This window comes from Aptenodytes patagonicus, chromosome 12, assembly GCF_965638725.1.
Source record: "Aptenodytes patagonicus chromosome 12, bAptPat1.pri.cur, whole genome shotgun sequence".
NCBI lineage: Eukaryota > Metazoa > Chordata > Aves > Sphenisciformes > Spheniscidae > Aptenodytes > Aptenodytes patagonicus.
This window is the reverse complement of record NC_134960.1, coordinates 361,264-376,122: the sequence shown is the minus strand read 5'-3', so window position 1 is coordinate 376,122 and position 14,859 is coordinate 361,264. Positions and strand designations below refer to the sequence as shown.

The window sequence follows — 14,859 nt, the reverse complement described above, 5'->3', positions numbered from 1 at the left end:
TTTTTCTGCTACACAGGCCTAGCAAAAAAACAAATAAATTCAAACTTGGGCCCATGCTGGGAAAGCTGACTGCCTTCCCCTTATCAACTAATTACTTCAGGATGTCCACCAAAGCTTTTTAATAGATTTATGTTCCAGGGCATGCTGTGTTATGGCCCAGCCTCTCCAGTCATCCTCTTCCCGGGCTGCAAGCACATCAGAGGGAGAGAGCAGGCAAAGAAGGTGTGTCTCTTGCTCAGCTTTAACATGATTCTTCTGAACAGATTCCAGACAGACGCTGAGTATCTCCTTGAATGTAAAGTGAGGGTTTTTTTTTAAAAATGCTGCTGTTTTATTTTTTTATACAAACTAAAACACCAGAGGTCATTGAATCCTATATTAAATACATAAATTAAAAAATAACCATTCATAAAACTTTACATACAATAAGGATTCTCTTCTACACGTTAATACATATAGTACAGATACATGTCCAGTGTTTATCAAAGGGTCATTCTGCCAAGTCATTTACAATTCTGTTCTGGAATAGACACCAAAAAAACTGGGAACAAAAATTATATATAAAAACACACAGGTGCTGATGTGAGAGAGGGCAGGGGAAAATAAAAAACCCTTTGAATCACCAGCAACTGTGTGGCTGTTTATTGAACCTTGCCCTAGCGAGGAGAGCCTGGCCTATTCAGTCCTCATGGGATGCCATGAAACAGAAAGCTTTGGGAGTTGAGAGGATGTTTTCCGCTGCAATGAAGGCAGGGAGCTGGAAAATGAAGCACACCTACAAAAAAGTCTCTGTGGTCCTCCAGGCACACCAACAACAGAGGATGGAGCTGTGAGCCAGGCTGATAATACTGTAAGAAGCCCTACTTCCATCTGCAACCCCAATTGCCTAAATTGATCTCGCCTAACTAGGCCCCCACCTGAAGTGCTTAAATTGAAAGAATAGTCTTCAAAATCTCCTGACTTGGTCAGTGGAGAAAAAGCAGCAAGTCAGATTCTGGTCAAGCTGACCCGCACTACATTATGTGGCTCATCGACTGGTCTAATGGTATGGATAGCCTGGAGTGCTGGTACTCCTGCTACAGCCTAGGACGGATGGGTGGGAGGAATCCAGGGCCACATCTGCTGTCCTCAAAGGCTGCAAAAAATTGATATTTATTTTGCTGGTTGGTTTTGGGGAGGGGAGGTTGGCTGCAGTGACTAATTTGAGGGAGGATTCTCAATACTTTGCCTCAATGAATGTCAGGAACAGCAGAAAGCCCTGGATAAACAGCTTCAGGGCAGAGAAGGGGGGAGACCCCAGAAAAACATCCAAAAGCTAGTTTCCCATGAGATGTAAAACTAAACCACGAGGAGTGTACCAGTTGTGGCAGCTAAACAAGTCTAGATTCAGTTCCCCACATCTAGATTAGAAGTATACTTTCATAAGCTCTAGCAACGATTTACTATATACAATAGGGAACAGATATATGCATATATATGTACATATACATATATACTATATATAGATACATGTATATATATATACACACAAACATCAAACTCATTTTGATCTAGCTGACAGCAGAAAGTTTGTATTACTCATATCAGCAAGTGTGTTTTAGGCACGGCTTATGTTACGCTGCAAGGAGAGTAAAGCAGCTGTTGTTCAGCTCTCTGTAGGGAATACAGCAATCTTTTACAAGTTTGCAGACCAAGATAAGCTGTGGACTGTCTACCACCCCCCACCCCACCCTGAGCCCTTGGAAACGGAGCACCTGCATGCTTATGTATACATAAGAGTAAGGCGGGGGGGAAATTAGGCAAATAAGAGAAATTAAGTAAGATGTGCACAACACAGCTCAGAGGGCCTAAATGATGAAGCCTGCCATTAGGTATTTCTATCTGTGCCATGAACCTTCCCTATGATTGCCTGAAACAAACGTTTCTAGTCCTCCTTTTTTTTTTTTTTTAATCCAAAGCAGAGGTGGAAGTTATTGCACCGTCATGGAAAACAGGTGCTGCTCATTTTTCTGCAAGAAGAGCTCAATGTTTTAATTGCTGGCCCTAATACTAGGGAAAACAGTTTCCAGCCTGTATTTACTCGCAGGACACTGCAGCCAAGTGGTATGAAATGAACTGGTGCTGCAAGAGAGGAAAAAAGAGTGAGAGGGGGAAGAGGGAATAACCAGAGAGGAAAACCCCCTTTTTGTAGCTAACAAGATGCATGTAAAGTTGCTTAGCGATCTAAAGGTGTCACAGGTATGGTATGAGACTCTCAAAGGGCCTGACTCCAGAGTTTCAGGACTGAACTGCTAGCAGCACTCTTGGAAAGCACATGCAGGTTTGGGCCAACCTTATCCACAGATTCTTCTGCGGGGGAAAAAGAATTTGAACAAAGAGCATGCAACGTACCTGTATTCATTTAACATATCTGCCTACAAGCCTGTTTTTAAAAAACTGAACCAACAAACATACAGCTGGTGCAGAATTCAGCAAACCCCGTGACTGAAACAGGCTGCTTCAAGAAGATGTGGTCATTCTGAAATTTAAATTAATTTTAAGGAGCAGGAAAAAAAGCACTTGCTAATAGCTTCTAACCTTTGATGGAAGGCTTAACACAGTTATCAGGGCATGCAAGAAATGAGGATGTTAGGAGTCTTCGTGGAGAGATGGAGCTCAGCATTGCAATCCAGTTGGGTGAATGGACATTAATGATTAAAAGCTATTCTGGCCAAAAAATATCTGTGAGGGGCCAGCATCCTCAATACTAGAGAAACTTCATCCCTGCTATGGCTGAGGAACTGCTTTTGACCTGCTGAGTTGCCGTGGCAAGTTACTTCACTGCTTTGTGCCTCAGTTGCTTCATCTGTAAAAATAAACAAGCAAACAAAGGAGAGACTCTTTGTAAAGCGCTTTTAAAGCTTCTGATGGGCACAGTCTGTCTGCATAAGATGTTGGTACATGTGAGCCCTGTTTTGAAGGTTTAAGTAATGCACAGGCTGTATTCTGGCCCTTAGTTTTCTATTTGTAATACAGACATCCGTTTCTCCCAGTTAAAATTAAGGCTCCATCGTGGAAGACACAGCTCAAATAAGGAGCCTTGCCACAGGAACCTGAAGTCTAAACAGGCACAACTCCATTTCCAGGGAAATGAGAACAGAGGCACAGAGCAGTGCATTGTCATGCCTAGCTCATACAGCACATCAGTGAGGAAAGGGAAGATGGGTGCAGCTGGCTGCTTTGCTCCCAGCAGGCACAGGACCTTCGCAATGTTTGCTGCAGGTGTGACACTCCTCAGGGTTTGTTTCTTACTACAGGGGGCATGGACCTATGATGCCTCAGGGAGACATCAGGACTGGGTTCCAGGCTTTGTGATTAGAGAGGTAAGTAATGCTTTGAAATGCAAACTACTTCTAGTTATTCTTAACCGTGGAAAAATCTAAACAGACTAGCAATACTTATTCTTACTTCTAATAAGGATGTGTTCACACAGCTTTTCCCCATTTTTGGTTTGTGTGTCATTGATCAGGAAGCCAGCTAACAAAGTCAGTTTGACAAGCCAAACCAAAACATTTGTTCCAAGCTGGGACAAAACAGTTGGAAGCTGATGCTTTGTGGATCATACCATGTGGACAAGGGGCTTGGCTTTTTCCCCTCTGCCCTCCAACATATTTATTTTCTTTCTCAGAAGCTACTCTGTAGGTCCAATCCAGTGATCCTCGGTGTATTATTCAAATAGTAAAACCAAGTATAGTCATTATTATCTCAATGGCAGTCTTTAAAGAGTATGAAAAGTATCTGACAATAGACAGGCTGTTCTTCATGGAGGGAGGGTGAAGAGAGATAAGGCTACAACTCTGTCAGAAATTCTCCTTACGCCAGACACCCTCTTCCCTTCCTTTGCCAAGTAGGGTGGTGCTTTGTTATGATTTCAAGCGCAAAACGTGGTGCCCTGTCCTGCCCATCCTGCAATAAACCAGAATGCGTTTTTCCTTTCTTCCCCCCACATTGCAGCTGTCATTTGTTCCTGAGGTTAAAACCAAAGAGTGAGAGGAGTCCCTGCAGTGAGAAAGCCAGACAGTTCAAACTGAATGCTTTGTTGTCAGCATCTCTCCACAGCTTGTGTGTGTGTCTCCTGCTCTGTCCTGTTAACTTTTGATCCATTCGTGGGATGACAGTGTCACATTTAAACGATTGCCCTGCACAGCAGGGATAGATTTTTCTGTTTTAACTTTGGTTCCATGCCCAAGACACACTGACTTGATCAGCTGAAAGTGGTTCCTTCCCTTTAAGTTCTTTCTAAGTGATGTAGGTTCAGAGTTTATTTTTCTTCCCCTTTTGTAATTTCAACATATAGAATTTCATTAGGTGCAGCATATATCATAGCTTTAGACAGGAACTGTCAAGTAACAAATCTTGAGTGATGGCTTTAAAATACAAGGTGGTTGCAGTCTTGGCTACAGGTTGTTCATTTTTATACTTTTTAAAATAGGTGTAAACAATGTTCTCTTCATCGGGGGGGTGGAAGCATTTGCCTTTATAAGGACTTATCTGTGTGGTCGGGCACTCTAAAAAAAAAAAAGAACAACATCTGTATCAGATAAATGATGAGTTCCTCTACCTACCTATCCCAGCTGACAAGATGCAGTCTATCAATCAGAAAGTTGAAAAGGTCTGTTCTTACAGCTATCAGCATTAAACTGTTTCTGTTTGTCCATATGAAAGGCATTTGTGAAAATTGTGAGTATTTTGCCAAGCCTGTCCATTTAACCCTACAAAAGTACAGCCCTCTGGTCCACAGAAGTCCCCATGGGCATCTTCAGATGAACAGTTATGCACCAGTTTCAATAACTCTTGAACCAAAGCTGCCTAAAATTCACTAGTGACAGGAGACATGACAGCAGTTGATATGCTTGTGGTGTCAGGGCAACCCCAGAACTTTGGCTAATGCAGCAATGGCAAACAGAGACTGCTCCTGTTCCAAGGAAGCCTTCCTTACCTATGGAAGAGAATTGTGATTCTCAGGTTTGAAACCAGGGAAAAAAGGGCATATTTTGTCTTTGTCCTCTCAGCATTCAAGCCTACATGGTAAAAGTCATTGAATGCAAAATCCATGCAGACCGGACTTCCTTATGTGATCACAAATAAGTGAATGTGTATATTCACAAGCACAGAAAAAATGCAGGTAGGAAAATCCCACATAAACAGGAATTAGAGAGCTTCTGGTCTGGATACTATATATTGCTGCACATAGTTTCACTCATGCTTGTCCTTCCTTATCTGAAAAGTACAGCAGTGAGTGCTGTGCTCGCTCTGAGAGAGAAAGAAACCAGAACGTATCATCTGCGATTGCATTGTGGTTTGCTCTCAGCTAGTTAAAAGGTCGGTAAAGGATAAACTGCAGCAAGGCACGAACAAAATCAAAGACCTTTCATCATCAGATGGCTCCCTAGATTCATTTCAAGGATGCGTTGTGCTTTTTTTTGTTGTTTTATCAAGGATCCGTTTGGAGGCTCTTATGATAAGGTTAACAAAGTTAACTTGCATCCAGTGGAAGTAAAGCAATTTTGCAAAGATCCCCCCGATGACATATCTCAGTAGTTCTAAGAACCAGAAATGCTGATGGCATACTCCCCATGCCATGCTCACCTTTGCTGAGTTACTTCAAATGTCAAAGTCACCTGGGTAAGCAGGTGGTTTTTAAAGTGAATGGGAAACACAAATCAATGTTAGTTATTCTCTCTGATTCCATGTATTCCACCCTCAGAAAATACAACCTTGCTAAAATCCCTCTCAATCTTGCCAACACCATTCCCAAATTGCTTCTGTGTCAAGATTTCCCCTCAGGTATGGAGGGGTGAGGGTCCCGTGGAGGGAAATGGAGGGGGTGAAGACTGGGATCAGTCTTCATCATTCCCCTGAAGGCAGGGGATGAGGAGCTAACAGCTGCTTACCATCGCCTTATTTTTGAGGAATTGCTACAAGACTTGATGCTTTGCACTTGTAGAGTGACTTGCCTTGGTAAAACACCCTACAAATACCATGCTTGCTGTGATGCTGGGCCTGCTGCAGCTGTCTTTACAGTTCAAGGGAGTTCACAGCAATGCAGATCCTCTGGAAAAGCATTGAGTTTATATATCCCCCCCCAACAACTCATCCTTAAGATTTTTCTATTTTCACAGGCAATGTCCCATTCTCTACATCACTATATCTCCACCACTGTCATGGCTACTTCCTCTGCCATTCAGCTCACAGTAATCCATCTTCTTGTTCCCTACCTGACATTCATAACCAAACATGCAAAAGCAGGATGGGAAAGTCAAAAGAATCATTCATGTCCTGGGTGGTCCTAGGAGTGGCACAACACACCAGCAGGCTCTCCAGGGCTGTAAACCACATTTCAGCGCGCTCTGATGCTTCTCGTCCTCTCTATGTGGAATAGAGACACAAGTCATTCAAACTAGACCCTCGTGTGCTCCTGGGGCCAGCCTCTATGGAGCAACAGTGAATCCAGTGAGCGAAACTCTTCTCATGTTGGCTTTGTAGTAAAAGCAGCCTTCCTGGGCTCAGTGAAGTTACACCAAAGGGATTTACACCTGCTAAACCTTAGATGTTGTTTAAAACAAGCAGAAAACCTATTGAAAGAGACTGGGCTGGGGGGGAGGGGGGAGAGGGAAGTGAAGTCTTGGCACAGTCCCTAAGGGATCTATGTAAAACCCCAGCAATGAAGTCGGCCTCGATGCTGCTCTGGTTCCGTTGCAGCTGTGACAGTCCTGCCAGCCCTAAAGGGGGGCAGAAAAATGCTTACATTTCTTTTGACTATTAGTCCTTTTCAATGCATGTGCCAGTGACGAGTGCATCAAATTAGCGGAGAGCTTGTGCTAGATGTGACCCAGCAGCCACATGCAGGTAGAAGAATGACTGCAAGTGAATAATAATAAATCTGCTAGAATTTTAGGAGGAATCTAGAGTTCTGACCTTAAACACCTCATTAGCTTTTCTAACCAGCCAACGCCCGCCCTCAAATTAGGCCAAAAGAGCATAAGTTTTATCAGCAAATGTGGAAGTTTTGTTGTACTTTTTTGATGGTCCTGATTCTTCTCCTTTTATATGTGCAGTTCTCCCCTTCCTGCTTTGAGAAGAGGGAAGGAATGGCTCCTCTGCAACAAAGAATTCAGTCTGCCAGTGAATACATTGCAGAGCTAATTGTGAGGCTGTTAAAACATGTTTTTTCTTAGCATGCAGACACTGAAATGTTACAGGGCACTTGAGATATTTTCACAGGCTCCAAGACAAAGACTTAATCAGCACTGCTGGAATTCCGATGTCAGAATACTACGTGGGGTTTTTTTCTATTTTAGGAAATGCTTATTTCAAGAGACACTGGTATATACCTGTAATTCCTGAAAAGCTAAGTGACTCATCCATGTTGTGTCTGTAATTCTCAGTTTGCCTCCCTTTCTCTTCTGTGCTGGCATACCAAAACCATGCATACAGCCTCAGGAAGCATACATTGACATTTTTGTCCTGGGACTAGGGATTTCCTATTCTAAGTTTAATTACAGGTGGATTAAATTTTTCATGTGAATCATCTTTTTCTTTTCTAATGAAAAAATGTCATCTCTATAAACAAAAATTATTTTTATGCATTTTTGTGGATCTTTTTGGCATTTGCATTGATCACTGAGGGTTTTTTAAACTTCTGAAAAAAATTCCTTTCAAAACTAAAAACAATTAAAAAAATCAGGAAGACAACATTTCCTGATGAGTTCTAATATTAATGAAAATTTTAATTTGTATTTCTCGGGATGCATGCTCTGCTGCAAAGACTTTACTGGGTGCTCCATCTTACAAGAGATGTGGTTAGGAAAAACTGTTCAGTAGTTTAATGTCATGAATGCATTTTTAATCAAGGTGACCTAAACTGAGCAAGGGATGTGCCTCTTTTGAGGCACATTGTCAAAGGAATAAGAAACCCCCCAGTTTCTTATTTTTCTTCCACCATAGCTGATACCAACATTGGTAAAATTAGGATGTGTAAGCTTCTTACTAATTCTGTAGCTGCACCAGAAGAGGCAAATACTCAATAGAAAACCAATTCCATACCCATACAGGTGGAAAATATAGGTGCAAACTGTATATACAGAAAATTCCGAACCTCTTACTGCTCCAGTTTTTTCTCATATGCTTCACAAGGACTTTATCATAGCTGTGATAGAAACTGAAAAAGGACAACAGTATAGGCAAATGGGAAAAACTCACACAGACAGGTTCTTGCAAATGTCACTATCAGTTCCCGTGAGTTTTCAGGGTGCACCTTAAATACAAGTGGGGTTTTTTTGTGGTTTTTTTGTTGGTTTGGGGTTTGGGTTTTGTTTTTTTTTTTGACTCTCCCTCTAGGTTGGTTGCTTGTTCTGGACTCATGATTCTGTGGTACAGCAAAAGACACAGTCATATAAAATTATTTGCTATTACTGTGTATTGTGAAAATTTTGGCTTCTTAAAATTAGCCTATACATAATTTGGCTGTTTCAGAAGACTTTCTGATTTTTTTCTGCGCTATGAATAAGCAAGAAACTGTAAAATCAAGTTTTCACCAGTCATGGCCACTCAAAATATCTCACAGCTCCTGTGAGATGGTTCCCAGAAATCCTGCGGCAGGAACATTAATAAGTATGCAGTCATAACTTAATCTGTTTAATGTTCGCTGGACAAGGCAGTATGTTTTAAATAGCAGCAACTCTATAATGATATTGGCCATTGTTTACAAGAGCCGTGATCACTGATCTGTCCACATTCCTCTGATTCTTTCCTATGGTTCATCCCCCCTTCAGCCCAACCTACATGGATATTGCTGCCTCAGCCCATGAAAACATTCATTTTGAGCTCTGGCCAGCCAAGGAGGCAGTGGATTCCAGTTGATGTAGCTAATTCTGAGAGTTGTCTCTGTATCAGCACAAAACTGCAAAAGAAATCCTTGATCTAACTGAAATGAAGCACAAAGTAGGGGGCTTTTCTTTAGAGGGAAAAGGAGAACCCACCAAACTGGACCCCTGTCACTTAGTTATAATCAATACCTTGAATTGCACCTGGAAGCACAAGGCTGAGCTAGTACAAATGGTGGAAGGGCATGGCAAAACGTCTTTCACACACAACTGTATTCTCAGCTTGCCTCAAGTGCAAGGCAGAAGAATTTATTCATTGACATAGCTCAAACCAGAGCCAAGAGATACAGTGAGAAATTTAATGGTATGGGTCTGTCCCCAAATCAGAAAACTTTGATCTGTAATTACATGTTCTTGAGTCTTTAACATAACATTATCTAGGCTATGTTCTACTTCTGTATCCTGGATCAGAAGAAAGATCCTCCTAGCCCAGCATCCTGGTTCTGAAAGTGGCTAGGCACAGAGGGAAAAACGTGAAGGCCATGCACATTATAGTTCCCTGATTTGTTTCCCCATCTTCACATTGCTTTTTGAACTCTGAACTTTCAGCTGCTAAGCATGCTGTGGCAAAGACTTCTTTACATCCTACATCATTAACTATCAATTTTTGTTTACTTTAAACTTATTACATGATAATTGCTTGTACTGGAGGAGACAGTGAATGACAGCAATCCATCCATCCATCCTATGACAAATTTTCTAGACCTCTCCCATTTCTCCTTTTAACAGCATCTTGCTTTCTGAGCCAGAAAAATCCTTCTGTCGCTCTGTCTCCCTCTTTCTGTCTCTCAGCAGCTGATCATTCTTCCTTGCCCTTCTTTGTATCTCTCCTACATCTGGGCACTGAGCTCTACCTGTTATAACCTCCTGATCTATTTCCTGAGTGTCAGTTCAGAGCCCATCATAGTGTGTATATGGTTGAGATTTGTAACTGTTTTCCATCTGCATCACTTTGCAAACATCAACATTGAATTTCACCTGCAATTCTCTTGGCTATTTGATACTGTGAAATTCTTGTTAGCTTTTATTTTTACAATCCTGAGTAGTATAGTATCACCAGCAAGCTTTGGCAATTCACTTACAAGTATGTTGGATGCTGTTGGTCTGACTGCAACTCCCTGTGGCAACTCAGCAGTGTGACGACCCTCCATTGTGAACTATTACAAATTGACAACGACCTGCTGAATTCTCTGACTCCAGACATACACAAGAACACACAAGGATGTGATCCTCAGCTCTGTGCAAGAAGTGCTAGCTTTGAGGAAATAAATAAAATAGTCTTACCTTTCCAAGAGGCACATTGACATCAAGGCCAAAGAATAAAGGCAAGAGAGAAGAACAAGAATAGAAATAGAAACTGCAGAAGAAAAAGAAGATTGCATAAAAACTAAAGGTCATGGCATTGTAAGCATCAGGATTATTTTTGCACTCTGTAGGACAATTAGAATAACTATGCATTCAAAAACACTGTATTTCCCTAGTTACTTCTGTAAGTACCATACCACCTCCCAGGCTTAGAAGACAGATCCCATTAATTTTGGTGATGAATTACAATTGGCACCATATTGAAAGCCTGAGGTATAACTGTCACTATGAACCACCATGGGTTGACTGAAGTCACAAAGCTGGATATCAAAAATAGCATGGGTAATGTTAAGTGTATTAAAAAACAGTGCCTGCAATCCGTGCTGGAAATAGCCTGGGAATATGAATATATATATGTATGTATATATATATACATACACACACACGCGCACATAATATCAAACCCTAACCATTAAATGTTTAATAATCAGTTTTTGGATGTCTCATTTTATCATGAATGCATTGTCTTCAGAGATGTGGATTTTTGTGAGTCGAAAGCTTTTTTGAAAATTGACACTAAAAAGTCTCCAAGGTCTCCATTTGACCATGACATAAATTTTGCTTTTTTTTTTTTTATTTTCATCACAGATTATCATCTGTTATTTTTCCAAGTTATATATATTAGAAAGAAAGACACCGAGTCCTGGTATCACAAAAATATTGGCAGAAAAGTGGGAAGAATTATGCGTATCAAGTTTTGCATCATGCCCACTTGTTTCACTTTAGGAACGTACATATAAACTGAAAGGGCTCATTAGCACTACTGTCATTGTACTATTATAGCCATTATTTCACATTAGAGTTTACACACGGACATTGATATTGACTAATATAAGTATGTTGGCAAGGCTGCCACTGGAGATGCATCTTACACCAGTCTGACATTTCTAGAAAAGACAGTATTGGTAGCAGTACGCTGTGCCCATGCTATGATCTTTTTTCAACAATCCTATCTAACCTATCTACAAGTAGCAAAACTCAATGTGACAGAATTGGCCTTATTCACTAAAAAAATGCAGTGCATATTTTTAGAGAGAGTGTCTGTGTATATGTGTGTGTATGTATATAAAATACATATAAAGAATATGTATTATAGTTCTTTGACAGTTCAGTTTAAGGGCAAGATTCTGGTACCGTATTTATATTGCATAGTCAATTACAAGCTTCAGTAAAGAGGATAGCATCAGAACCTGAGTTTCCTTGTCCCGCCAGATAAGGACAAGCTTCAAATCTTCACTCAGTTTCATTCAGTCCTTCCTGCTTGCTAGCTTCACCTTGCCTTTAATGGAAGTACTGCCTGTCTACCAACACAGCATTTAACAGCCAAGTAAAGGCTTCATCATTTGGTACAATATCATTCACCATAATTAAAAGTGTTTGGCATTATTTCCTAAAATGAAAAGTTGCGGAGGAGACTCTAAGATTAAAGTCCGTATATACTGAAACACAAATTGAAAAGGAAGCATAGTAGAACACCACCAACAGGTCCAGCTGATTCAGCTAAACAAAAAGGTCATGTAGTTCAAGAGAACTAGGTCATTACTTTCAAAAAAGCATACTTCAGAAGCGTAACAGAACCAACCTTTTCCTCCAGATCCTTAATTTGTCTCTTTTGGATGTCAGTTTTATCTTCTAAATCTCGGATCCTCTGGAAATCAGAAAAGAAAGCATCTAGAGTAAATTCTCAGTAAGTTTGCTCCGCTGAACAAGTAACTTAATGTTCCAAGTGCCAAAAGGCTAGAAATTAACAAATCCATTTCTTTGGCAGGGATAATCTTGTGTAGTACCATGACTCCATCCACTAACCCTGCCTAACCACAACTTTACCAGGTGTAAAACTGCTCAAAATATGCTACTGCATATGTGACTGTATCCTCAAATGCTGAAAATTAATAGCAATAGTGGATCTGTTTCATATTATCTATTTTATATTAATCCTGTGTTAATTAGATGGAAAGTATAAGATCATGGTTACGCTCTTTAGAATTATATCATGATTCATTAAGATTTCTCACAGTTTGATGTGTTGAAAGAGGATTAAAGTGCTGTTATTAGATTTGAAATTATAAATGTATACAATACTATGAAAACATTGATTCTGTGGCAATCGGGATATATGTAACTTATAGACAAGGTATAGTTTTAGCAGAGCTAGGTATTTCTAGAAAAATTATGTAACATGAGTTAAACTTTTGGCCCTCTTTGACTTTCTTTTGGGTAGAGAGATCCCACAGGACAGTTAACAGAACTACTAAGTATGAAAAATGAGACCTTGAACCTCAGTATCTTTTCTCTGTTTAGTCAGGGCATAAGACAGCTGGTCAGCAAACAGCAGAGATCCAAAGAGGCAAACCAGGAGACACCTGGAGGCCCTGGCACCTGGAGAGCAGATGGCACCTCTGTGACCATCTTCCTAATTGTCTGGAGATGAGATGACTTAGCTTAATGGCAGCTTTCAAACACTACCTCTTCCTTTCCTTGCCTCTCAGCCTTTCCCAACCCCATCTGCAACAGAGGCTAAGAGTTGTTCAAAGAAGCCAGAGCCGCTGTGGCAGTGTTAATCAGGGCAGTGTCATGGCTGAAATCAAGAAGCTCCTCACGTTGCAAAGGCCTGGTAAGAAGAAGTAAGGGTGGACCCAGCCTCAAGTCTCCAACTCAGGATCAGGCAGGGCTGTGAAAACTAAGTCTTCCTGTGAACCAGAAACCCTAACCACTGGGCATATGCTTTCTCTCTTATTCCCATAAACGTTTGAGTAAGTTTGGTTTCATTGTGCACCTGTCACATTAATCAGCATGCTGTGACTGTTTGCCATTTTGCTCTGGGACCTCACAGCTTGCACAGCAGCAAACGCTGGTCTTTGAACGTGAAATGTAGTACTGTATCTCAGCAGTGAAACGTAACAGCTGACCACTCTCGGGGAGGGACAGAGCAGAAGTGTCGAAAAACAGATAGCTCTCCTGTGTAACACGAGCCAGAAACATTCATACAGTTCCTCTTGTGTCCAGTCCAATAACTAGGGGTGACCATTTTTATTACAAAGCTAGATTCATGCAGACAGAATTCTGGATTAAAACTTCGGTTTAGAATTTTAAGACTCAAAATGTGCCAAAACAATACTCCACAAACTAATATCACATGTGTTTGTGTACACAGTAAAGACACAAAGTATGAAACAACTCAAAAAACTAGATGCCAGGCTCCCTCATGACCTGGAGCTTGCCTAAATTTGACCTCAGCTTATGTTCTTATACAGCAAAGCTGAGTAGATACGCATGTGCATCATTCCTTTTTCTTACTTGATGAGCCTGCTGGAGCAGCTCCATCCTCTCCTGAAGAATCTGGCAATCATATTCTCTGCTCTTCCTCAGCATCTGACGTCTTAGCTTTTCTACTGCTGTCCTCAGCTCTTCCTGCTGTTTTTCAGTGAGTAGTTCCCCAAACTTTATCACCGTTTCTTGCTGCAAAGCATTGTACAAGGTGGCTTCAAGCTCCTGGATCCTCTGGTTGATGCAATACCAAAAGCCAATTAGAGATGAAACATTGTTTAAAACACAGTGGGAACTGGGGGGTTGGTGGCAGATTCAGGTGCCTGCATGAGAGGTGGTCCCTGTGCTCAAGTGTGCAAAAAAGTGAAAAACGGAACTCAAAATGGTTCAGTGTTTTGACAAAAGGATATGAACTTTTATTTTTAAAATATTTTAATACTAATTTTCACTGAAATCCCTCAGTTTGACTTTTTTTTTTAAGCAGCTAATAGATGATTAGGAGTTGGATAGAATTTTCATACCCATTTTGTAAGTGTAAAGATGAATATTTCACCAATTCTAAAATTCTGACCCAATGTGCTAAAAAACAAAAGAGGAAAGATTGAAGGTCACTGTCAGACTACTGTGCTCTTATTCCTGCTAATCAATGAGCATTCTCATCAACTTGACAAACCAAACATGATGAACTTGCACAGCCAGTTATCAGACCTATATATCACAATTTGATATAGCAGTGTTTATAGCAGGAACTCCTGCTTTTTGTGGCATATTGTCTTCTTGCTATGACATGTGCAAAACGGCCAAGATTCCAGATCTGAGTTCCAGTTGGTTGCACTGACTCCAGTTGGACAAGCTGACATTAATGAGCAATATCTGCCTTTAACTGACAGAAGAGTTCCAGACTTCAGGAGATCTGCCTTTTTGTGACATGAAAAAGCTAGGTGTCGTGTTGAAGCTGTGCAGATTGCATGGTAGTGCATCAGAAGAATGGGAAAAAACAAATATATTAAAAAAGATACTAAGAAAAAAGCAAAAACCTCTCTTCCTGATCCAACAGGAGTCTGTGTCCTGTCACAGTGCTGGCCAGTATGTGCTGTAGAATTTCCTTTGTACATACCATGTATGCTTGGTCAAGAGCTTGCTTCCTGTAGTCTAATTCTTCCTCCAAATAACCTTTTATTTTGCAAAATTGCTCCTACAATGAAGGATCATTTGGACAGAAAAATTAATTAGTTACTCAAAATACTTTGGGAAGTTTTATTAAATCAACTACAGATATCTGACTCAGGCAGGACTAGGAGAC

At 40.7% G+C, this 14,859-nt stretch overlaps 1 protein-coding gene across 4 annotated transcripts in view; it reads right to left on the bottom strand.

Moving 5' to 3' along the window:
* Nucleotides 1-1,867: 1,867 nt before the first annotated feature.
* Nucleotides 1,868-14,859, bottom strand: part of JAKMIP2 (janus kinase and microtubule interacting protein 2) — a 67,795-nt gene continuing 54,803 nt past the window's right edge. For 2 of the 4 annotated variants that reach the window (XM_076349779.1, XM_076349780.1), the window contains exons 18-22: nt 14,674-14,751; nt 13,587-13,790; nt 11,872-11,937; nt 10,209-10,281; nt 1,868-4,547 (exon numbers count right to left, since the gene is read on the bottom strand). In XM_076349779.1, coding sequence (XP_076205894.1) covers nt 10,231-10,281; nt 11,872-11,937; nt 13,587-13,790; nt 14,674-14,751 — 399 coding nt within the window. In that variant the 3' untranslated portion in view covers nt 1,868-4,547; nt 10,209-10,230. Of the gene's footprint in view, nt 4,548-6,257; nt 6,409-10,208; nt 10,282-11,871; nt 11,938-13,586; nt 13,791-14,673; nt 14,752-14,859 lie in introns of all 4 variants that reach the window. The other 2 variants (XR_012996339.1, XM_076349781.1) reach the window with 2 other exon arrangements.